The sequence below is a fragment of the Physella acuta genome, unplaced genomic scaffold, assembly GCF_028476545.2.
Source record: "Physella acuta isolate Inbredline_101_S28 unplaced genomic scaffold, ASM2847654v3 ptg000210l, whole genome shotgun sequence".
NCBI classification, from domain to species: domain Eukaryota; kingdom Metazoa; phylum Mollusca; class Gastropoda; family Physidae; genus Physella; species Physella acuta.
Window position 1 is genome coordinate 439,036 of NW_026731729.1, and position 23,225 is coordinate 462,260.

General features: G+C 35.1%; 1 protein-coding gene across 1 annotated transcript in view; it reads right to left on the reverse strand.

Moving 5' to 3' along the window:
- LOC131937437 (MAM and LDL-receptor class A domain-containing protein 2) overlaps positions 1–22,699 on the reverse strand; it is a 79,758-nt gene extending 57,059 nt beyond the window's left edge. Inside the window, exons 1-50 of the mRNA XM_059294868.1 lie at positions 22,553–22,699; positions 21,400–21,546; positions 21,115–21,268; positions 20,538–20,640; positions 18,941–19,034; positions 18,297–18,437; positions 17,732–17,985; positions 17,347–17,437; positions 16,290–16,430; positions 15,753–16,015; positions 15,504–15,588; positions 15,082–15,174; positions 14,685–14,819; positions 13,788–13,882; positions 13,350–13,520; positions 12,825–12,909; positions 12,516–12,722; positions 12,241–12,398; positions 11,980–12,096; positions 10,952–11,042; positions 10,683–10,814; positions 10,379–10,546; positions 10,073–10,270; positions 9,745–9,957; positions 9,550–9,649; positions 9,231–9,387; positions 9,036–9,117; positions 8,683–8,853; positions 8,073–8,277; positions 7,726–7,883; positions 7,191–7,331; positions 6,663–6,925; positions 6,295–6,382; positions 5,973–6,071; positions 5,753–5,890; positions 5,292–5,551; positions 5,036–5,120; positions 4,664–4,819; positions 4,139–4,398; positions 3,841–3,931; positions 3,450–3,593; positions 3,106–3,211; positions 2,850–3,009; positions 2,488–2,659; positions 1,800–1,955; positions 1,414–1,522; positions 1,124–1,277; positions 928–1,015; positions 604–786; positions 53–213 (exon numbers count right to left, since the gene is read on the reverse strand). Coding sequence (XP_059150851.1) covers positions 53–213; positions 604–786; positions 928–1,015; positions 1,124–1,277; positions 1,414–1,522; positions 1,800–1,955; positions 2,488–2,659; positions 2,850–3,009; positions 3,106–3,211; positions 3,450–3,593; positions 3,841–3,931; positions 4,139–4,398; positions 4,664–4,819; positions 5,036–5,120; positions 5,292–5,551; positions 5,753–5,890; positions 5,973–6,071; positions 6,295–6,382; positions 6,663–6,925; positions 7,191–7,331; positions 7,726–7,883; positions 8,073–8,277; positions 8,683–8,853; positions 9,036–9,117; positions 9,231–9,387; positions 9,550–9,649; positions 9,745–9,957; positions 10,073–10,270; positions 10,379–10,546; positions 10,683–10,814; positions 10,952–11,042; positions 11,980–12,096; positions 12,241–12,398; positions 12,516–12,722; positions 12,825–12,909; positions 13,350–13,520; positions 13,788–13,882; positions 14,685–14,819; positions 15,082–15,174; positions 15,504–15,588; positions 15,753–16,015; positions 16,290–16,430; positions 17,347–17,437; positions 17,732–17,985; positions 18,297–18,437; positions 18,941–19,034; positions 20,538–20,640; positions 21,115–21,268; positions 21,400–21,546; positions 22,553–22,601 — 7,272 coding nt within the window. The 5' untranslated portion in view covers positions 22,602–22,699. The remainder of the gene's footprint in view (positions 1–52; positions 214–603; positions 787–927; positions 1,016–1,123; positions 1,278–1,413; positions 1,523–1,799; positions 1,956–2,487; positions 2,660–2,849; positions 3,010–3,105; positions 3,212–3,449; positions 3,594–3,840; positions 3,932–4,138; positions 4,399–4,663; positions 4,820–5,035; positions 5,121–5,291; positions 5,552–5,752; positions 5,891–5,972; positions 6,072–6,294; positions 6,383–6,662; positions 6,926–7,190; positions 7,332–7,725; positions 7,884–8,072; positions 8,278–8,682; positions 8,854–9,035; positions 9,118–9,230; positions 9,388–9,549; positions 9,650–9,744; positions 9,958–10,072; positions 10,271–10,378; positions 10,547–10,682; positions 10,815–10,951; positions 11,043–11,979; positions 12,097–12,240; positions 12,399–12,515; positions 12,723–12,824; positions 12,910–13,349; positions 13,521–13,787; positions 13,883–14,684; positions 14,820–15,081; positions 15,175–15,503; positions 15,589–15,752; positions 16,016–16,289; positions 16,431–17,346; positions 17,438–17,731; positions 17,986–18,296; positions 18,438–18,940; positions 19,035–20,537; positions 20,641–21,114; positions 21,269–21,399; positions 21,547–22,552) is intronic.
- Positions 22,700–23,225: the final 526 nt, after the last annotated feature.

Here is a 23,225-nt window from a genome sequence, read left to right on the forward strand (position 1 = left end):
GTGCACAAGTTAAATGAAGCATACTGTAGAGAACCAGTTCCAACTGACTTACCCTGATATTGAGACTTCCCATACTGGATCCATACATATGGTAATAGAAGTTGAGACAAGCATCTGTGTTGGCTGAATTAGCTGTGAATGTAGGGCTGTTGATTCTAGCTGTGTCTCCAGCAGCTCTGGTGGGCCCTGAGGCTTCAGCATACAAGTAATGACCTGCAACATTGTACAAGCTTTTAATAACTTTAATCATCGTTATCATATTTTCCTGCTTGTGCCCAAGACACATGGGGCAGATGAAGTAGAGTTCATCTGTTTCAATTACCTCTGCATACATGGAGATAGTGTGGTTGGCTCTATGTCCAGCCACCTTTGTTTCCCTAACATAAGTCAGGTACCCATTAGAGCTGGTTGGACTCTATTACTAATGGTGAAGTATATTTTGGGAAAAGATCAGGTATTTTTATAATGTCATCCCATTGCTAACTCATTCAATATTCAAAGCTAAAATCTTGTCATTTTCATTCTCGCAAAAAATATACTAAATATTTTATAATGTATTTAAGTTCCAACATCATCTCTTTAACAGTATTTTTAACTACATACCTGCAGATGTGCCATATGTATGGTCATTTGTAGGTCCAGTAGAAACTGAGTCAGTTGATCGCTGCTGGTATGTCCAGTCAAATACATCAGTGCTGTCCTGTGTGAAAGAGCACATGTCTGGCTGCTCCAGGTTACAGTTGAATGGTGAGGTTGAAGTCAAGGTCACAATGGTAGTTGCTTGGGCTGATATACAGGAGAACAAAATCTTTAAATTAACATACAAAAATTAGTAGACAGGTGTATATAATTTTAAGTATACGATTCCTCTCAAATTTAAACCTAATTGGTTATCAACCTGCTGACTAATTTAATTTCTGTAATTACCTTCACATGGGCCATCTTTCAGTTGAATGTCATCAAGGGCAATAACTCCAGAAATTCCAGTTACACCTTTTTTACCAACAAAAACTACCTGCAATTGAAGAGAAAAATGTGCTGTTTGTGTTCTTTTCACATTTTGTTTGGTTAATTTATTTGAGAAATTGTAACTTGCAATATTAAAACAAAACAAAAAGTTTACTTGATATTGTCCAATTGTGTTGATGTTCAAAGAGTTTTGTTTCCATACAGCTCCTTGGGTGCCAGTAAGTATTTGTTTAGGTGCATTTAAAGAACTTCCTTGTTTAATATACACATCTAGTTCTCTCACATTAACATACATGTGATACCAGTACCTGAAAGCATTTCAATAATTTACACCAGATCCAAAGTATCTCAAAGTGTTTCAATAAAACAAAATAGTTTTAAATAAGCAAGCTAGTAAAAAGTAAACTAAATAAAAAAGTAACATTTGTAATAATCCCCGCTTACCTCAAGCACTTGGGTCCAGTTGCAGTAACAACAGAGCTGACTAAGTTTGCTGTGCTCCCAGTATCACCCAATCTTCCTTGTGCCATATCATAGTAGATGTAATGTCCACCTAGCAACAGTTTAAACATAAGCAGTTAGTGGAAAATTGACTCACCACTTTCCTGTTATGTTACAACGTCTAAGGCAGTTTGTCAATTAAAAATAAAATCTTCAAAGATAAAGCAACTATACATGTAAAGAATCAATAGAACAAGAGAAAGCTTTAGTCAGATTAAAATTTCTTAGTAATGTATAATTATAATTTTTTTTTAAACATATTTAAACTCTACAGTCAATATAAGGTTAGGATAATAATATATGTAACTCATATATGTTGTCGAGTTTACCTCCAGTATTACTACTGTGATCTGTTTTTGGCATTGCATATGAGGTTCCAGCAACTACAGAGGCTGTCTTTCCCCAAGTCCAGTCATAATTATCATTGTTATCATTACTCCAGGAACACATGTTGGACTCAAAGTTACAATCAAAAGAGTTGGGTACTAGAGAATCAAAGATCAAATCAAAAGCTTAGCTAAGGATCTGCACAGTGTAAGGTTTTATCAAAACATTTTTATACATATAACTTCATTTTTTTAAAAAAATATCTCATTACCATTCTTGCATACTGTTTTATTGTTCTGAAACTTCCAAACACATTTTTATTGTCTGCCTTAATTCTTTTGAAATTAATAACACAGCTTGTATTTAAACCTAATTAATATGAAGTGAATGTGAACATGTCTGTTCATCTGGCTTATTAGCCTAAGCTTTGATCATTATAGGCCTACTATGTGCTCATAAGTTTTGTTAGGTATAAGTGGCTAAAATAACAGGGTTTAACCAACCCTATCACTATTATATGAATACAACTGTTCATCTGATTTATTGAATTATTTGATCCTTGTACTATATTCCTTTTTATTGCTCTTAAGATGTGTCAGATATAAGTGTCTCAAAGGACAAGGTGTGACCAATCATACTAGTTTAAACAACAAAAAAACAATACTTAGACAGTGATAACAAACAACTCACAAGAAGTAAGTGAGGCTGGGTTAACTGTAGATGTGGCAGTTCCAGGGGTGGTGGTCTGACCAGGTGGGGTGGCATCACTTGGGGTAAGTGGGCAGTCTTGGATTAAGTATGAGATATCATCTATAGCAATATCACCTAAGAAAGTTGAACCAACTGTGCCTATAAACAATAACTGGAAAATAAAAACGTCATTTTTATAAATTTGGCAAGATAGAAATACATAATAGAATTTGTTAAAAAGAACATTTTTAAAAAAAACTTGGTGACATTAATTGATATTATATTTAAGTCTAAAGCACTTAAATCTTGGATGCCATGAAATGTTCGCTGATATTTTAATATAATAAAAAAAGTGCACAAACCTTAAAATCTGTTGGTGAAGCAATAGGCAATGTTGCCAGATTCCAGTCTGTTTGAATGTTTTTCCCATACTGCCACAATGGAGTACCTGGCATGCTCCCATTGGTCACATAGTTCACAGCAAGTTGACCAATGCCTGTTCCCTTCATGCTATACCAGAATCTAAGAAAAAAAGAGGTGTGTATTGAAAATTAAGGTACAAAACTTTTCAGCAGTTAAAAATTCATGTTAAAGCTGGCAAGAAAAATTGAAACTAACCTGAAACAATATTTTATTCCACGAGTAGGTAGGAAGTCTGAACTTAGAAGGTATGCTTTATCCCCTAGTCTTCTTGGAGAACTGGACTCTATGTATATGTATTGACCTATAGATGATAACAATGTACACATTAGCTCAAATATGACATCAATTTGGAAGAATTCACTTATACATGACAACTATAATCCTCTAATTGATACAAAAATTAGAATTTTTAATTCAATAATTGTATACAATTCTAAATTAAATACACTTTCAGATAACTATTGTAACTGGGTGGACTCATGGACACCCTTTTAAGACCCATTGAGTTATCACTAAAGTTAAAATCATAAACTATCTACCTGTAGGTGAATTAGTTGTGTGGTCATTAGATGGTCCAGTAAGTGAAGAGGCAGTAGACCCATGTTGAAATGTCCAATCAAAGTCATCTCCAGTAATTACCTGAGTCCAACTGCAGAGGGTACCCCGATCAAAGGTGCAGGCAGCTGTGACAGTAAGAATAGTTAGACATAAAAGATTTACATTAGATGAAAAATAATATTAGTTTCTGAGTAAAGTTTATTTTGCTTAAAGATCTTTATTCCTTGATACTGGAAATCACAAAAAAGTTCAAAAAGATCAATAATTTTGAGTGAATAAAAAATGTAAATGTAATGTTTAAGATATTTTGACAAAGAATAGAAAGGCCTAAAAATGTTTAAAACAGAAATACATATTTTATATAGTACTTACGGGGTACAGAACAAGTAGAATTGTCTACATAGATGTCATCAATAGCTATATCACTTAGGAAGCCATTACCCACGACACCCTCAAAGATTATCTTACAAAAGAGAAATTAAATTGATCTGTTTATGTCAACAGAATTTAAAGATTGGTACAGCTGCAGAAGGCAGAATGTAATTCTCTTCTATGTGCTAATAACAATTTGATTGAAAAAATGTAAAAAAAAATAAAATAGGTTTTGTTATATAATACTTTCACAATTAAAACTATTCTACATATACAAATAAAGTGTATTAAAACACACCTGGTATTTGGATGAAATAACCCTCATTGGGATAGTAGCAAGATTCCATCTGTTTCCTTGATTGCTAGAGCGAGACCAGATTAGAAGGTCTGAAGTCCCATCTGAGAGATGGATATTCAATGTGCCCATCTGGGTGCCATACATGTGGTACCAGAAGGTCAAGCAGTGGTCACCGCTGCCAGATCCTATTGTAGGTGAGACGTACTTAGCCTTGTCTCCTGCCTTAACAGGAGCAGATGATTCAACATACAAGTAGTGGCCTGAAGAAGAGTTGTAATGGAGTTGTATTAAGATTAATTTCTTTAAATAAACATATTTAAACACATAAAATGCATATTTATGCATTAATATGAACTATTTTTTTAAACATTCTATAGAATTATTTAAAAATTCAATAAAAATTTAAATGTATGTTTAAAGAGAAAATAATGTCGGTTTTTTCACATATCGAATGAATAGAAAAATAAGAACTGATATTACACTTAATGTTGATTTAATATAAAAAAAAAGAGTAAAATATCTTACCAGATGATAATGATGTACTGTGGTCAGCACTTGGTCCAGTACCAAAACTGGATGTTGCACCCGTATGTACCTGCCAGTCTGTATTGTCATTCTGGCTGTTTTGATAAGCACAGGGATTCTCAAAATTACAGCTCAACAGACTTAAAGTTCCTTCACCTGCACACAAATAGAATATTTATAGATAAATTGTTTAACACAAGGAATTATTTTTTCAAGTTTTACTTTTTTTGTGTCCAAATGACAGTATATATTTGGTAAATAAAAACATTTAATAGAAAGATATTTAAACTAATTTTGTAAATCTTGTAATAACTTGTCGCTAAGAAAATGTAAAAAACAACAATTTCTGACATGACAAATCAGACAACATACCTGTACAAGGCCCATCAGTAATATTTATATCGTCAATAGCAATATCTCCATCAAAAAGTGTGCCTGTGGTTCCCCTGATCCAAATCTAGTAAGTAATAGAACAACTATCAAAATTACATCAAATGAATTTTTTGTTTTTAACTTTAAAATCAAATGATTTTAAAACTGTTAGTACATTATTTAGGTTTAAGTTTGTTTGAAAAGTCTTTCAAACTTTAACTTTTTTAAAAATTATGCGTAGACAGTTATCACCAACCTGGAACTGCGCAGGGCTGTATAAAGTGAGAGGAAGTCTGTTCCAGCGAGCTCCCTGCTGACCTTGCTTGCTCCATATGACATTAGTCTGGCCCCCAGCGTATGTTAAAACATCAAGGCTGCCTACATGACCACCCAGCATAAAGTACCACATAGAGAAACACTTGGACTGGTTGCTGGCAATTGTGACTACAGGGCTCATGAGAATAGCATTCTGTCCCACAGTGCTGTTACTGGTTTCTATATACATATAGTAGCCACCTGGTTCATACAAAACATGATTTTACATTATCAAATACCATAGGTATTTCTTCCAATAATATTGATTCATTTCTAAATGAAATAAAAACATTTGTAACGCGCTTATTCTGCTTCACATGAAATCTTCCTAATATACACACCATAACATGTAATTTAATTAAAGTACAGCATTTAAAATAGTTTGGCTTTGTTATTGATTACCTCCTGTAGTGTGATCACTTGAAGGACCTGTTCCAACAGAAGTTGTTGCCCCACGATTCCTCAGCCAGTCATAGTTGTCAGCACGAGACTGAGTCCAGCCACAGATACTCGAGGTGAAAGTACAGCTAAAGCTGGTTGCTGCAGAAGGAATTTACAAGTTCTTGACTCAACTACATTCTACATGACTGTAATAGTGTATAGTGATAAAAGTCAGCGTTACCTGTATCTAATGAGGAGGCTGGTCTGGTGGTAGAAGCTGTTGTTGTAACTGGTGGTACAGTCATTGGTGCTAATGTGGACCTGGCAGTTGAAGGAGATGCTGGAAAGATATAATATTTGGGTATAGTAATGGCTCGTTAGAGATTACATAATTGTGCCATATTTTCAGACATTATTTGGGTAAGTGTTAGAATTAAGGTTAATCTGTTGGAATTTTAATAGGTGTCTAAATTTTTTTATTGTGTCTATACAACCTGTGAATATGACTGTTTTATTTTTTTTTAATTTGGCATGGATCTTTCTGAAATAATAAAATTACATACTTGTACATGTAGCTGTGCTATCAAAAACTATGTCATCAATGGCAATGTCGCCATCCCAATTAGATCCTCTAACACCTTCAAATATCACCTAAATTGATGAAAAGAAAACAAAATTTTACTATGTTCAACATACTATGAATATCAGTGGTTTTAAAAATATGACACACTCGTTATTTAAAATGCATATAGATTGCATTTATAAAAAACATATAATTAGGAAAGAATCAAATCATTCTTAAAGCACATCTAAGCAAAATAAATAGAAGTAGAAAAGAATATGCCATTCAAAATTTTGATTTGTTTGTAATTTGTTCAGGTCACGTTATTTGATATTTATTCAGAATGTACTCATATTTTCTAAAGCTTACTTGGAAACCACCACTTTGTTTTGGAATAACTGCTTGACCAGCCAGCCAGTTTGATCCTTGTGATCCTGACAGCGACCATATAGACCGCATGCTGTTGTCACTGCTTTGTTTCACCCAAATATTTAACGTTCCCACAGTTGCACCATTCATGTTGTACCAAAAGTTCAGACAAGCTGGCATGTTGGGACTTAGATCTTGGCTGACAAACCAAGCTTTGTCACCAGGCATACGAGGATATGAAGCATCTATGAACACATACTTTCCTGAAAAGTAAGTTGTTTTAGATGCTTGAAATGTATACTAAGAAAGAAAAAGTTTTTATCTCATACCTCAGATAAATTAAAGTAACTACAAGCAGCCCTAATGCTGATGGAGATATATTTAGTTACAAGTTAAAACTAATTAAACTAATTCACCAGTTCAAATATTCGAAAAACATTATTTTAAATGATTATTTACTGAACCTTTTTAAAAAAAATTGAAGTTCATTAAATAAAAATTAAGAATGTTGTATTAATAATCAATCACCTGATGCATTATTCATAGTATGGTCATTGATTGGACCAGTAGATACTGATCCTGTAGTTTGACTAGTGACCAACCAATCAAATTTATCATGAGAATTATCATTAGTCCAGGTGCACAAACCAGTATCAAAGTTGCAGTTACCTAAATAGATTGTAAAATAATATTACAAATCTAATCCACAGGTAGGCCTAATGCTAATATTTTTATAGGTGCTGTAACATAAGCCAGGTTTGTGATTTGTTACACTAAATATTTCACTCTGGGTAAAAATGAAATGCTTAAACATTGTAACAGTGATTACCAGAAACAAGAAACTGAATAATTTAGTACATTAATTGCTCCATGTTAGTTTAAGGTTTGCACAATATTTCTGCATAGATTAATGTTAAAAGCTTTTACATCTTCAAAAGTTAGAGCACACTTACAGTTTTTTTTATCTTTTTCTCTCTTTTTGTTCATAAAATATATCAAATACATGTTCATATGGTCAGATATTGAAAAACTCAAGTTATTTTATTACAGTACATTTACTTACCAGGATGAGAGCAGTCAGCATTGGAGATCTCTATATCATCAAGAGCTATGTCACTGTATTCACCAATACCAATAACAGCTTCAAAAACAACTGAAAACAGTGTACTGTTGGCCAGAACACTTATACAGTGGCCTCCTTCCATCCTGCACCTTGATTGACTGTTGATTAGGATAAAATATGTTGCTTTTATCATCTTCACAAAACGATTAGTTTTTTATTCATTAATTTAGTTTACAAAGTGACAACAGACCAACTATTTTACTGGCTATTCTAGCTGTTAAGTCTAATTAAAAATCATTATTCTTCAGCCTTAAATACTATAGAGACATAGAGAATAACTGCTGTACTTACAGTGTCTTGTCCAAACTGCAGGTCCCATGACTCCATTCCTCTTAAGGTAAATGTTCAAAGTCCCCATGGTGTATCCGTACATGCTGTACCAGAAGTTGACACACATTGGCTTGCCAGGGACCTCTGTGATAGTGTTTGATTCAATCCTTGCCTTCTCTCCTAGCTTTCTTGGTGCAGAAGACTCCACATATATGTAGTAACCTTACATAAAAAAATTTAAAAGATATAGAGAACTGATGCAGGTGATTTCATATATATATATATATATATATATATATATATATATATATATATATATATATATATATATATATATATATATATATATATATATATATATATATATATATATATATATATATATATATATATATATATATATATATATATATATATATATAATATATATATATATATATATATATATATATATATATATATATATATATATATATATATATATATATATATATATATATATATATGTAGCACAGCCTTACATTAGGAATTATAGAGCACTGATGATACGAGTCCATATATAAATAGTTGCCTTACATAAAGAAATTATATTATAAAAATGTGTAGTGTAACAAGTACATAACCCACCTGCGGAGGTACCCAAGGAGTGATCAACTGTAGGTCCAGTGTTGGCTGTACTTGTCCCACCTTGTGCTCTGACCCAGTCAAAGTTATCTGATGTGTCTTGTGTGTACCCACAAGTGTCAAGCTCAAAGGTGCATTTATTTTTATAAGGACTGCCTGGGTTGGACAAGGCAGCTGAAATGTTTGTTTAAAATCTTAGATATTTAAAAACTAGCTGTTGTAGAATTTGAATCAGCCCTGATTCCAGCTAATAACATTCAAAAACTGATAAAACTTTACCATATCAAAAGTTGTTAAAAATACGGAATTAAGAAAATTTTGCAGATTGTTTGATAAAGTGAAAAAATAAAACATACCACAGGTTCCTGTGACTAAATTAATATCATCCAAAGCAATGTCACCATCAAAACTACTGCCAACAACTCCCTCAAACACAAGCTGAAATTATAAATATCAGCGTAAATCTTACTCAGTGGTAAGTGTATGTAGAATCTACAATTTTATAAACTTCATTTTGGGTTTTGATCATTCAAGTCTAATAAATGTCTTACGTTAAACTGCCTTGTTATAGGAACATTGATAGCTGCACTAATCCAATCCCGCCCCTGAGAGCCAGTTTTTGTCCATGTAGCAGTAGGAAGGGTCAGGCCAGCCATGACGTAAACATTTAGTGTTCCTACACTTGGACCAAACATGTTGTAGTAGAACCTGCCAAGTTGTAAAAAGTGTTGGTAAATGTCATAATTTTAATACCAATAAATTGAGTAAAATTACTTATTAAAATGGTCATTAAACAAATGATGTCTTGATTAGCAATTGTAACCTACAGTCTGGCATACAGAGCAGACTAAAACTTAGAAAGAAACTCACTGTAGACAATATGTTCCAGCAGGAATAACAGGGCTGATTATCCTAGCTTTGTCTCCACTCCTACGTGGGAGGGAGGTCTCAATGAATATGTATTTTCCAGCTAAAAATGATTGAAAAAAAAAAACAGAATCATTGGGTTTGTTTGTTTTGATAATTTAGAAAAATGTTCTATAGCTAAATGTGAAGCCTACTTACAGCCATCAGCTTTGCTATGGTCACCAGTTGGACCTGTCCCAACAGTTGGTGTCTGACCAGCTTGTATGGTCCAGTCAAACTGATCGTCTGTAGCTTGCCTCCATGCACAGATCCCAGACTCAAAATCACAGTTGGCAGACCCTTGAACAGGCTGGACAGTTGTTGGTGGGGCGGTAGGGAGACTAACAAGGGCTATAGCATTTTGTGGGTACACTGAAATACATGTGTGTTCTAAACTGTAACACATTCAAACAAATTAACATCCATTTAATAAACATAAGCATTTTTAATAAAGTAAAGTATGAAACAAAAAAAGAAAAATTCTTACAGGCACAGTTCGACTCTGTGAATGTGATATCATCAATGCCAATCCCACCAACTGGAACTGATACATTTGAGGTGTAAACCCCCTGAATTGTTATGAAGTAATCTTTTAGATTTACAGGAATTGGAACCCGACCCTGCATCCATATTGCAGATGGACTGGTATTCTTTCTCTGCCAAACGATTCTAACTACAGAAGTGTCTGAAATGTACAAACATGATAAACTGTTTATTGGTTGATACCGTATTAGAAACACTGATTCATGAAAACTGTTAAAATATTTTAAAAGACATGGAATAAATTTCTTACCAGGGGTTGTTACAATGATGTTTAGTATAGACTGAGCTGTGCCACTCAAGAAGTACCAAAATGACATACAACGGCCTAAATTTGATGTAGGTGGGAAAGTTTCACTCACAAGACCTGATGTGTCACCAGCATTATGAGGCTCTTGGTTTGAAAAAAACATGAAGGTTCCTAAAAAAATATGTGTATTTGTTCAATACTGTTACTGTTTTTGAAAACATTAAAGACAGCATACTAATTTATAACTCTAGTTTATGCATTGAAAGTAACTCGTGGGAAAAAATAATTGAAGATTGATGGAAGTCACCTGTAGGACTCCAAGTAGAGTGATCCGCTGGTGGTGTCCCTTTACTGATATCTGGATGGTATGAGGTCCAATCAACTTTGTTGTCTCTTGCTTCAGTCCATGTACATGGACCTTTCTCAAAATCACATGCACCTACACATTGGAAACATTGCAAGAAGTAGAAAACAAATTGTAATATATATTTACTACAATGACAGCCAAGTAAGGAAAGCATGCTTTATAATTAAAAACTTGATTTAAAGAGACAAAGTTGAAATTTCATGGCATACCTGGATTGCTACAAGGCCCTACAGTGATGGAAACATCATCAATAGCAATATCAGCACGGTTATTGCTTCCTCTAACACCTTCAAAAAGCACCTATTAAAAAAAGATGCAATAAACAATTATCCTTTGGGGTCATCCATTTATGACATCCACAAAAATTTGGAATTTTAGACCCCCCTCCCCCCATCCTCACTATTCCACTTTTGAAGACACCTCCCTCCCTCAATGTGCATATCCATAAAAATTTAGTAAACCTCTCATAACTTACTGCCAAGTTACTAATTTAATTACATGTTACGTGTATCTTGCAATCCTATTAGTAGGCCTATATATTAAATAGCTAAGTATAAATTAGACCTTGTAGATTAGCGCTGGATTTATTTTAAAAGTTTTTGCCATACCAAACAAAAACTGCAAAGTATAAACATTTTTTTTGTATGGAAAGAACCGAGTTTATACCATATCTTCTGCTTGTAAATACCTTATGTAATAACAATCATAACATTTATGAGTCATAGCCTCCTTGGGTTCATGACATCCAATTCTGTTGGCTTTATTTCTGACTTAATAAATAGTTACTTATTCCATAAGGAATGGTCAGATTTAGTGCATTGTCTAGAAAAATCTCTAGAGAAGTAAATTTTAGACTTTTAAAAGTCTGGAAAATCACTTTTTTTTTAATTGGTTAAAAAAAAGTCTGAATAAAGTGTGTCTGTTAGTCTACAGGGGGTAAACATGCTGTTACCGTGTGAATGTGCTAAGACTATTTAAAATCATTCTTTATTCAAAGAGTGATCACACATGGACCTGAACCCCACCCACCCCCACCCCCCCCCCCCCCCCACCCTCAGTCCACATGTACATGTGGACGTCATAAATGGATGACACCTTTACCTTTCCTGAATTTTAAAACCAGTCTATAAAACAATTAGGCTAATTTTTTTTAATTTTGTAAACTCATCAATGCATCACATATTAAATTTAAAAACGAATTTTGGTTATATATTTATGTAACAATAGAGGTATGTACCTGATATCCAGTGGCCAATGTACCAACACGGAGGGTCACACTGCCAACAATCCAGCGCTGACCTTGATTTCCAGACATCCTCCATAACGGGACTCCAGGTGTATTTTGACTTGTAGGCTTTCATTACAGAAACAATAATTAAAATTTAGCATTTCAAAGTATATTGTGGTCCAAGAACAAATTTATTTTTAGAATATAAATTCCTCTTAACACATTTTGGTTAAAAATAAAAGAATACTTAAGATTTAATTGTCTTCATACCTGGACATATACATTCAAAGTTCCAACCCCATCTCCATACATATAATAATAAAATTTCATGCACAGGTCCCCTTTCCCAAAATCATTGTATTGCGGAGAAACTAGTTTAGCTTTTGCTCCAATTTGTTGATTTGAGGCATCAATAAACACGTAATGACCTGCAAGATTTTTGTTTAAGTAATTTATAGGGATAAAATGCATGACTCTTTTCTGAATGATAAGACACTCTTCAACAATAATAAAGTTTTATGATTATTTATGTAAAGAGAACTGACCTTGGGGTGTTTGCAAAGTATGATCATTTGCTGGTCCTGTCTGCAATGTTCCTGTGCCCTGACTAGTTAATGTCCAGTCAAAATTATCCCTAATGTCTTGTGTGAAGCCACACATAGTGGAACCATCTTCAAAGTCACAAAAACGTAGAACTGCTCCATTGGACGGGGGACCAGCGGTGACACCAGGTGGCAGTGTAGTCAACACATCTAGATAAAATTATTTAATGGCTCAAAATGTTGAAAATGTCTCAACTAAAATCTCACAACACAGTAACATGTAAACAAAAGCAAATGTTTACAGCTTTATACCTGCACAAGCTCCATCAGTTAAATTAACATCATCAACGGCTAAGTCTCCAGAATTAGAGTTTCCTCTTATAGCCTCAAGTACAATCTGTCCATAGAAAACATAATATATAACTGTTCCTGAAGGTCATTCAACTATTTATTACACCACTTATGTCATTAAACAAATTATTTAAATAAGGTGCTCAGTGTACAACACTATTAACTGATCCAGTTTCACAATCTGATTTTAGAGAGAGAGGGAGGGCCATTTATAACCCACTAAAAACTGAGACAACAACTAAAAGCTAGTCAGTTTGCATTCAAGTTTGCATTTAACATAAAAATTCTGTATTTCAGACCAAATTTCAAAGTGCTGCACCATTAAGCTTGCCTAATATTCTAAGGCACTATGACCTATGTCGCAAGAACCAAAGGCCTATCCAAAAACAATAATGCCCCAATGAATTATGGGTTAAGAAAATATTGACTGATTGATGACCTAAATGTAAAAGTAAATAATAATAAATGAAACATAAATGTATTTACAGAGTATGGGCTGGTGTTGACAAGTGTCACAGATCCAAGAATCCATCTGTCTCCTTGGGCTCCATACCTGCTCCACCTAGCAGCACCCATTGCAGTTTGATAACGGGGAAGAACATAGACATGGAGGCTACCAACTGAACTACCTTTCATGTGGTACCAGAAGCTAAAGCACTGGAAAAAAAATTTCAACAGTTAGTAACACTGCAAATATAAATTTTCATAATTCATTGCTGAAAAGCAAAATTATATATCAAATGCTTTTTTTTTATTATCAAGCAAAATGTAAATGTTGTATGTTTAACATAACAGCATTTTATTTAAAGTGTAAGCATTTTTTTAACGCATGATTTAAAAAATTATGTACATTTCCTCAAACAACACAATGGAAATAATTAGATTAATGTAATAAGTGATAGGGTATTTATAAACACAACTAACTTGTTTATTGATGTGTGGGGTAAATAAGGGGCTTTGTAGTCTAGCCTTATCACCATTTGTACCCTTTGATGTATCCAAATACATGTAATAGCCATCTGAAAGTAAAGTGAGTAGCACATTTAATGTAATAAAACAGCACAAGTTTCCATTTCAAACCTAACAATCCATAGGACAAAAAAGCAGAGTTCATTTGTTTCTTGACCTTGGCATATGAAGGGATGGCATGGTCAGCACTATACCAAGCCACCTTTACTTTCCTTAATGTGAGTCTGACACCCAGAGCTGGATGGACTCAGGGGAAAACTTGCAGTCTGAATTTGAAACTTTCAGGATATAAGTCAAGCACTCTACCAGGTGATCTTGCCATTCCAAAACACTACTATAGCCTAATATATATAACGAGCCGACCCGCAGCGTATCATACGCTGCTATTTAGTTTTTTTATTTTCTACTTTTCAGTAATTCATAATTTGTGAATTCGACCGTACCAATGCTGCCACTGAAAATATTTGCTTTAAAACACTAACCCCCCCCTTTCCCCTAACCACGACCCTACACACCCCCCCCCCCCCCCCGTGAAAGCAGCCTCCTCTTAGTTATTTCTTAGTTACCTCCTGTAAGTTTAAAATCGAACTAAATTATCTGCCCCTAATAGAAACCCGGCTCTACGATTTGTAAACATTTAGAGTGAACACAGCTCACCAGACAACGTGGGGGTGGGGTGGGGGTGGTAGTGATAGTGATAGAAAGAAAGAGAGGGGACTGCAAGGAGGCGCTTGCAGCTTGTTTTCTAACGGCTCCCAGAAGAGAATTATATATATAGATGCAGCATATCAAACTATAGTAAAATAATAATAAGCAAATGAAGAATAATTTTTCTTCAAATATTTTACATACTTCCTGTAGTATGGTCACCACTAGGCCCAGTATTGGAATTGGCCGTGTTCCCTCTAGACCTTGTCCAGTCTAAATTATCATCACTCTTTTGAGCCCAGCCACAAACACCACCATCAAAATTGCAAGCTAAAGTATCTGTAAGAATTTCCAATGATCACAGCAATATAAACAAACAATTAAGATGCAGCTTCCAATGTTCATAATTAAATTTAAACTATTAAATGATAACCTGGTCAAACTTATGTGTTTTTTTTTTAGAATTTTAAACTAAATTAACTGCTAATATAGTAAATAATAGAGTTTATCAAAGACTTTCTCATAATTTCTTTACATGCATATTTTGTAATATTTCAAGCAATAAGATCAAGTGTTAAATCAGTTTGAGTAAAAAACCTACTTGGATTAGGAACAGTTGTAGGTGGTCCAGTATACCTTGTTGTGTGAGTTGTTGATGGTGTAGTAAAAGTAGGTGAAGCATTGGCAGGATAGACTAATCAGTGAAAAAAAGAGATGCATTATTTCAACACAATAGTAAATGTAACTGGACATTTATAAGTATAATACTGTGCTTAGCAATGCTACTTTCTATCTCAAGACCCCAAAGTACAACAGGCCTACATTTTTTACCTTCATACATATTTATCTACTATTGTTTAGTTTTAAAACTAAGCACGAAACAACATACTGATCCACAGAATATGTAATCTTCTAGCATCAATAATCTTGAAAAAATTAGAGAAGAACACTCTACATAGCAATTATTTTTTAAATGTATTTCAAAACCAACATTTTAAAAAACCTGAAACAGAGGATACTCACCCTGACATGTGGTTGTAGTGTAACTTAAATCATCAAGTGCTATGTCCCCTGCTTGACCTACTGTTGTTATGCCTTCAATTAAAATCTTTAGGAAAAAAGTGATTTTAGTGAATTAATTTTTTCAAAGAATTTTAAAAAAACAAAATATAATTATATTCAGCATCAAAAATAAATCTTGACGTCTTATTATTTAAAAATTGTTTATATGGAAATAAAATATTTCTATAAAATGCATTATTTAGTTGTTACCTGTGATGTAAGTGTTCTTGACCCAAGAGGCAGACCGAAGCTACCTGGCAACCATTTATCTCCTTGTTGACCAGATAAAGACCATATCTTAACAGTAGTCGCACCATTCCTGACATACATATTGAGGGTACCAATATTGGCACCTTTCATGTGATACTGGAAGTTAAAGCAGGTGGGTGCATGAGCTGGTGGGATGACAGCACTAATAAGCCTTGACACATCCCCTTGGTGTCTGCCTGTCGCCTCAATATAGATGTAGTTTCCTAGGAATATAGAGAAGTTATTTATTTTTGGCAAAGATTCACATTTTCAGATTATTGTTCACAGAAATTAACTAAAATTAAAACTGAAACAGGCAAAAATTAACAGTAGTTACCTCCTAAATTCTATTTACTATTTAATATTTGAATCATAATTATATTTTTTTGAAAGTATTAGATCTAATTATTACAATAACTAATATAGTGACAATAAGTGGTGAAATGGCTTTGTAAATCATTTGTTTTTAAATATAAATGTTAATATTATTGGGCCTACCTGTGGAATTCCCGTAAGTGGAATCAGCAATTGGTCCAGTATTAGCTGTGGATGTTCCTCCTCGATGAATGATCCATTCAAACTGATCATTTTTATCATTTGACCATGTACACAAGTCTTTTTGTTCAAAGTTGCAGGTTGCTAAATAAGTAAGATTAATTTTTAGTAAATCATCTTTTAATATTTTTCTTTGTTTTTAGTTTTTTAATAAATTTCTAGTTTGATAACAAAAATGTTAATTAGATCTATATATTTAAATATATAATATATTTATATAGGCCTATATAATAATGATAATATATATTAATAATAATAATATTATTATTATATATATAATATATATATTTAGATCTCTAGATATCTCTAATAATTTATTTTCACTAAATGTTATTTAGCATAGAAATATAAATTAATAGGTCCATATTATGATAATAATATTATTATCAATTATTATTCGATTTAATATTAGTAATTAATGATCATTAGGCCCTAATGATTAGGGTCATAATTAGTTGTCCAAAAATGATGTCATGATTTCTTAAATGTTGTTTACCTACCTCTCCCTCCCCCCCCCCCCCTCCGCTCATTACGAAAGGTCCCCTAAGTCAGATTACCCCCCCCCCCCCCAAATGACAGCATACTAGTATTACTACCAGTCCCCTTCAAAATTACTAAATTACCACCCCTGAGCCCTGATTATTAAAATGAAAAATGGCAGTTTTGTTAACGTTAACTGAGCCCACCCCGTTTTGAGCCTATAGATCTAGATCTAGATATATTTCTAGATCTAGTTTAGATATATCAAGAATCTAGATCTAGATCTAGATTAGATAATAAAAAATTTAGATCTAGAGTCTAGATCTAAGTAAAAATATTTTTGTTTGGCTTTCACAAGCAGCAGACGACAGTAGTCTATTTTAATATTAGAATAGCTTCCCCTGTTCAGGGAAGAAGAAAAAAAGATGAAAGAAAGAAAGAAAGAAAAGGGAAAAAAAAAGACATGCTAAAAAAAGACGAAATAAAATTATAATTTCAACCAATAACATCCATTTTCTACCTGGACTCCTGCAAGCCTCGTCAACAATACTAACATCGTCTATGGAAAGAGCCCCGTCGTGCTGGCTGAATGGGTAGAGTTCGAACACAACCTAGTCATAGAAAAATAATGTCACACTAAAAGTAAGTAGAGCGCAAACAACATAATAGGTCTATAGAAATCAGTGTCACAATAATAAATTTTGAATTAAAATCAATAAACTTTCATAATATTGTTACAATGTTGACCAACACCCTTTCTTCAATGCGGTGGCTCCGTGGTGGGGTTTAGTTTTAATTCCTGCCTTATTAATGTTTAAGTGTTAATGTTGTTTTTTCTTACAACGCTGACTGTGAGTAGTATGTTTATATTGCTTCGATTAAAATTAAAAGGCCGTTGTTTTTACCTGAAAGTTTGTTGGACGCGCTGGTAGTTTCACCTCAGCAACCATCCAGGTCAATCCGGTAAAATCTGTTAAAGACCATAGTGGCAAGCCAAGCGAAACATTTTTGGCATAAATGTTGAACTGGCCAGGATGATTCCCGCCCATGCTGTAGTAAAACCGCAGACATCTTTCCTTGTCGCCAGGGACGCTGGTCGTTATTAAGCGCGCAGGTTTCCCATGTGCAGCAGATGAGGAGTCCACGTAGACATAATGACCTAGAATTTACGAACATCTTGTTGCCAAATCACGATTTTGTTGGGTGTTTTACACGGTATATTCTTAAGCAATTCAACAAAAGGTAGTCAATGATGTAAAACAGTCGGATTTAGAGATGAAGGAACACTTGCAATAAATTTAGAATCTACGGAGTTAATCAAATCATCTTACGTCTTACACTTACGTAATCATAAAATGTGATAACACTGTCGTATTATTTTTTAAGAAATCTATACATCGATTGTAAAAAAAAACAACAACAACAAAAACCTATTTTTTGTTCAATACTGCGTGGTTGGGGAGTTCTTACCACTAACGGTTCCTGTGGTGTAGTCTCTGTCTGGTCTTGTGGAGGTTGACGTGCTGCCCGCGGTCCAGCTCCACTGGGTGCTGGTTGTGTTGTCGTTAATGTACCCACACAAATCGCTGGTTTCAAAGTCGCAGAACATACCTAAAGGCCGAGAGAAAACGGCGATCAAATAAATTCAGGTAAGGAGGTCAACGTGCGGTAAATAAAACTCAGACTTGGTGATCATCGTACGGCAAAGCAAACTCAGACACGGTGGTCAACGTAGGGTCAAGAGGGGAGCTGAAAAATAATTTCTACCGCATATTATGTTTCTCTTAACCAATAAAACTTATTGATTAATAATTTAATTAGATTTTAATAAATATTATACTAATTAGATTAAAAATTATATAGGCCTATTCTTGCATTGCCATCAACCCACTACCCACAAACAATCAAACAAACAACCTGAAAGTGAAAACAGCTAATAACAAATAAAAGTGTATGTGGGGATAGAATTTAACCTGCGTCGTCATTTTATTTGTAGAGATGATATAGCGTTTTTAAAAAAGACAATACATTTTCTATCCCTGTGAATTTTCGTTTTCAACTTAGAAATTAAGTCAGGTAGAGGGGATGGCGGTAGAACAATAGAAATGACCAACCTCCGTAACGACAAACGCCACCATTTGTAAACGTGATGTCATCTATAGCAATGTCACCTTGACCTCCATTTCCTCTGGTGGCTTCAATGACTATCTGTAAAATAAAAGTCGTTGAATTTGTTACGTCTTGGTTCATTCCAGTGGCGTAGCGAGGTCGGGTGTCAATCTTTGCGGCACTTAATGGTGTCACCCCCCAGAGGCGAAGCGACCCTTCCCGGGGACAAACTTTCAAATTTTCGATTTGAACCCCCCCCCCCCCCCCCTCAAACTTTCGATTTGCACCCCCCCCCCCCCCCACTCAAGTTTTTTCTCTATATATTTTTCTCTTTTTTTGCCTTGGTGTCAGCCCCTAAATGGTGCCACCCGGCACCTCCCCCCCCCCCCCCCCGCTACGCCTCTGGTTCATTCAATAATTTTAACTTTGAAAACAGTGTTGTTGTTAATCTCGATTGACAAATCTAATTGTCTTTGGGGTATATTTCCTCGTCACAATAGAACTATCATTCAAATAATCATTCAACAATAAACATGCATTTAAAGAACTTTTTTAACAATATGCTTTTAAATGAACTGCTTTTCTTTCATTATAATAGTAAAATCGTTGCTTACTAAACTGTTTTGAATAATGTTTTTGAATGACCAACAGAAAAGTTTGAATGAAATCGCTGGATTCCGAAGTGGGTTTGCGCAAACCCACCGACAGACAGACAAAGTGACCCAGGTAAATGCTTATCGTCTATTTCAGGGGTCTCTCATCCGGCCTGCGGAGATGTTTTTGTTCACGGAAAAAAAAATGTTCGTTAGAGTTGGGTGAGGAACTTTGCCCAGAAAATTCAAAACAATTTGAAAATGTAGCTTTGGGTGCACATACCGTTGCCCGCCGTGTTGCAGACATTGATGAAAACAATGTGACTAAAATAGTGAAAACTGCTAACAAGTTTCGCAATTTTTCAATTGCAATGGAAGAGTCGCTGGACAGCTGTTCCATGTTTTTGGAACAAGTACAGTGCAACAACTTGACGCACTTTCAGCTGTGCAAGGTCTTTATGGCTGAAGCAATAGCTGAGTTCCCCACATCATTTGCATACGAGATCATCAAAGACCTCCAGCTGCAGTTTCAGTAGCGGTTTTCTGACTAGGATTCAAAGGCAGAAGAAATGAGACTGTTTCAAAACCCATTTGAAGCTAAAGTAACCAGTTGCCCAGATAAACTGCAGACAGAGGTCATTGAATTGCAAGGAAATGACTTCCTCCTTAGGGACAAGTTCAAAAATGGCGGGTGGGTTTTTGTGTTTGCCCAAAGAGAACAAACTTGGACCTCGAGTGTGTTGTCGGTCCCGACAGTGTTTCAGACTTTTTTTATATATACATTATATTTCGTTGGGTGGGGGGGGGGGGGGGGGGCACTGGGACACCACCACCCCAAAGAGATGCATGTAAGAAACTCTGGCCCCCAAACTGATGATAGTTAATGCGGCGATCGGGCTGAAAAGTTTGGAGACCCCTGATCTAATTTTAAAAAATCAACCCATGTATTTCCGGCTGGCTGAAAAAAAAGGCCCTACTACTGACAAACGTTCCCACATCCGCTGCTTACCTGCATGTTGGTTCCTGCGGGCAGATCAATACTGGCAAGTCTCCACTGTTGGCCCATGTTGCCATGCCGGGTCCACAGCTTGAGACTGCTGGTGCCAATCACTCTGGGGGTAACAAAACATAATTCTTAGTTCAGTGAAAGATGTCCTGTACACAATTATCATTAGTCTTGCCTTTTGTGGGACAATCGTCATTGTGGTTGAAGCATTTGCATGAATAAAACCACTAATATAGTATCAAAATTTACCCGTCTTATTTTCTTCTACCATCAACTTAAAGTTAAAACATTACATTACACACTAATATAAAGTTACTGTGAGATTTCTAGTGGAAATAACAGAATTGAACCTGAATTTTCCTTAATAAAAGTACTTTTAGCAATCGTCTTTTATTAAAAATTTAAAAAAAAAAGTCCCCTAAGTGCATAATATTTTTTATAAAGCTCATGAGGACCATCAACATATTAATAAAAACCAGTTTTATACTTTAAAAAAAATACTGCGTCACTTTTAAGTTTTGTATTTCATATCCCTTGTCTGCATGTTTTTGTTTTTAATGCTACAATTTTAACATTGTACCTGTAAACATTTAGATCCGCCACGTGAGCGCCATACATGTAGTACCAGAACTGCAGACATGCACTACTGGCAGTAACTGTCAGTGTAGGACTCATAAGATCCGCTTTGTTCCCGACCGCCCCGTTTGAAGTTTCCAGAAAGGCATAGGATCCACCTGCAGAGAAGAATTATCAGTAGCAGTTTTGACTATTGTCGTCTTTCTGATAGCAGTGTCGGACCCGATCGATGAAAGTAATTCAAATTATAAAATGAAAAAGCCTTTAGCATGCCAATGCCTGTACTCACTAGTGGAGGTATGATCACTGGGGGGCCCCGTATTGGCCGTGGGGGTGGCCCCACTCCGTCTTGACCAGTTTTTTTGGTCTTGTGTGCCTTGGGTCCATGAGCAGAAATTCGTGTCAAAGTTACAGTCTAAGATCTGTGCTGTGGTCGCTGCAGGGTGGGATGGCAATTCATCAGATGAGCAAATATAACATAATTTATTAATTATGTAGATGGGGCTTTGGGGAGCAAATATAACATAATTATGTAGATGGGGCTTTGGGGAGCAAATATAACATAATTATGTAGATGGGGCTTTGGGGAGCAAATATAACATAATTATGTAGATGGGGCTTTGGGGAGCAAAAAAACATAATTATGTAGATGGGGCTTTGTAAAGCAAATATAACATAATTATGTAGATGGGGCTTTGGGGAGCAAATATAACATAATTATGTAGATGGGGCTTTGGGGAGCAAATATAACATAATTATGTAGATGGGGCTTTGGGGAGCAAAAAAACATAATTATGTAGATGGGGCTTTGTAAAGCAAATATAACATAATTATGTAGATGGGGCTTTGGGGAGCAAATATAACATAATTATGTAGATGGGGCTTTGGGGAGCAAATATAACATAATTATGTAGATTGGGCTTTGGGGAGCAAATATCAGATTTGTAGATGAGACTTTGGGGAACTAATTAATATAAAGTTTGTAGATGAAGCTTTAAGGGACGGTGTGGTCCCTTAGATATCTGATTTGTAGATGGGGCTTTGTTTGAACAAATATTTGAATATCAGATTGCGTTTTCGCGAGCAAATACAACTCTACATGCATATGCCTTAATGATTTCGTCATTTCAGCATATGCTTTAATGATCTCCTATCATCCCAGCATATGCCTTGAACATAACTGGACGCACATTTTATTGCATAATTGGTTTTAAATCTTAGAACACTTTGTTGAGAAGTTGACTTGGCTACGCATTAACCATTAAAAAAACAAAATGGTCAAGACAGATGGAAAATAAATTTGGATTGGTTTTGTTGTGACGCTTTAGTATGACAATTTAGTATGACGTCTAACTGTGACTCCTTACTGTGACGCCTTCCTATGACACCCTAAAACATTATAATCACTTGTCAATGTCACTTTTTTTAAATTTCAGACTTACATGCGGTTAGCACGACCACAAAAAGCAATAAGAATCCTATTCCTCCCATCGGAGGCGAATGAAATGTGTGTATCTTCACTTCCTTATGAATGTCACCACGCAGTTGGACACAACTAAACAAAAAGGTCACTCTAGCTGAGAAGACCAGCTTGTGAAGCCGTACCTGGCGTGTCTCTACTCTTATATCAAGTGGTTATCGCACGGGATCTTCGCCGCTCCGTTTTCTCTATTCGATCGGTCCGTGCATGGCCCTTGATAACAAACATATCGGTGGTGATAGTGTGATGAAGTCATCTGTTGGAAGGTGTGATGGGGATGCTGAGGTTTGAGAACCGCTGTAAACGGTTTGTAAAATAAACGGCTTATAAACAATGTTGTGGAAAGATTTTTTGTTAAAATTTTATATCTGTGACGAAACAAACCTTTCCGTGGCTCAATCAAACCTGTCCGTGCCACGATCGAACCTTGCCGTGCCACGATCGAATCTTATCGGGTCACGATCGAACCTCACCGTGCCACGATCAAACCTTTCCGTGGCTCAATCAAACCTTGCCGTGTCACGATCAAACTTTACCGTGTCACGATCAAACTTTACCGTGTCACGATCGAACTTTACCGTGTCACGATCGAACTTTACCGTGTCACGATCGAGCTTTACCGTGCCATTATCAAA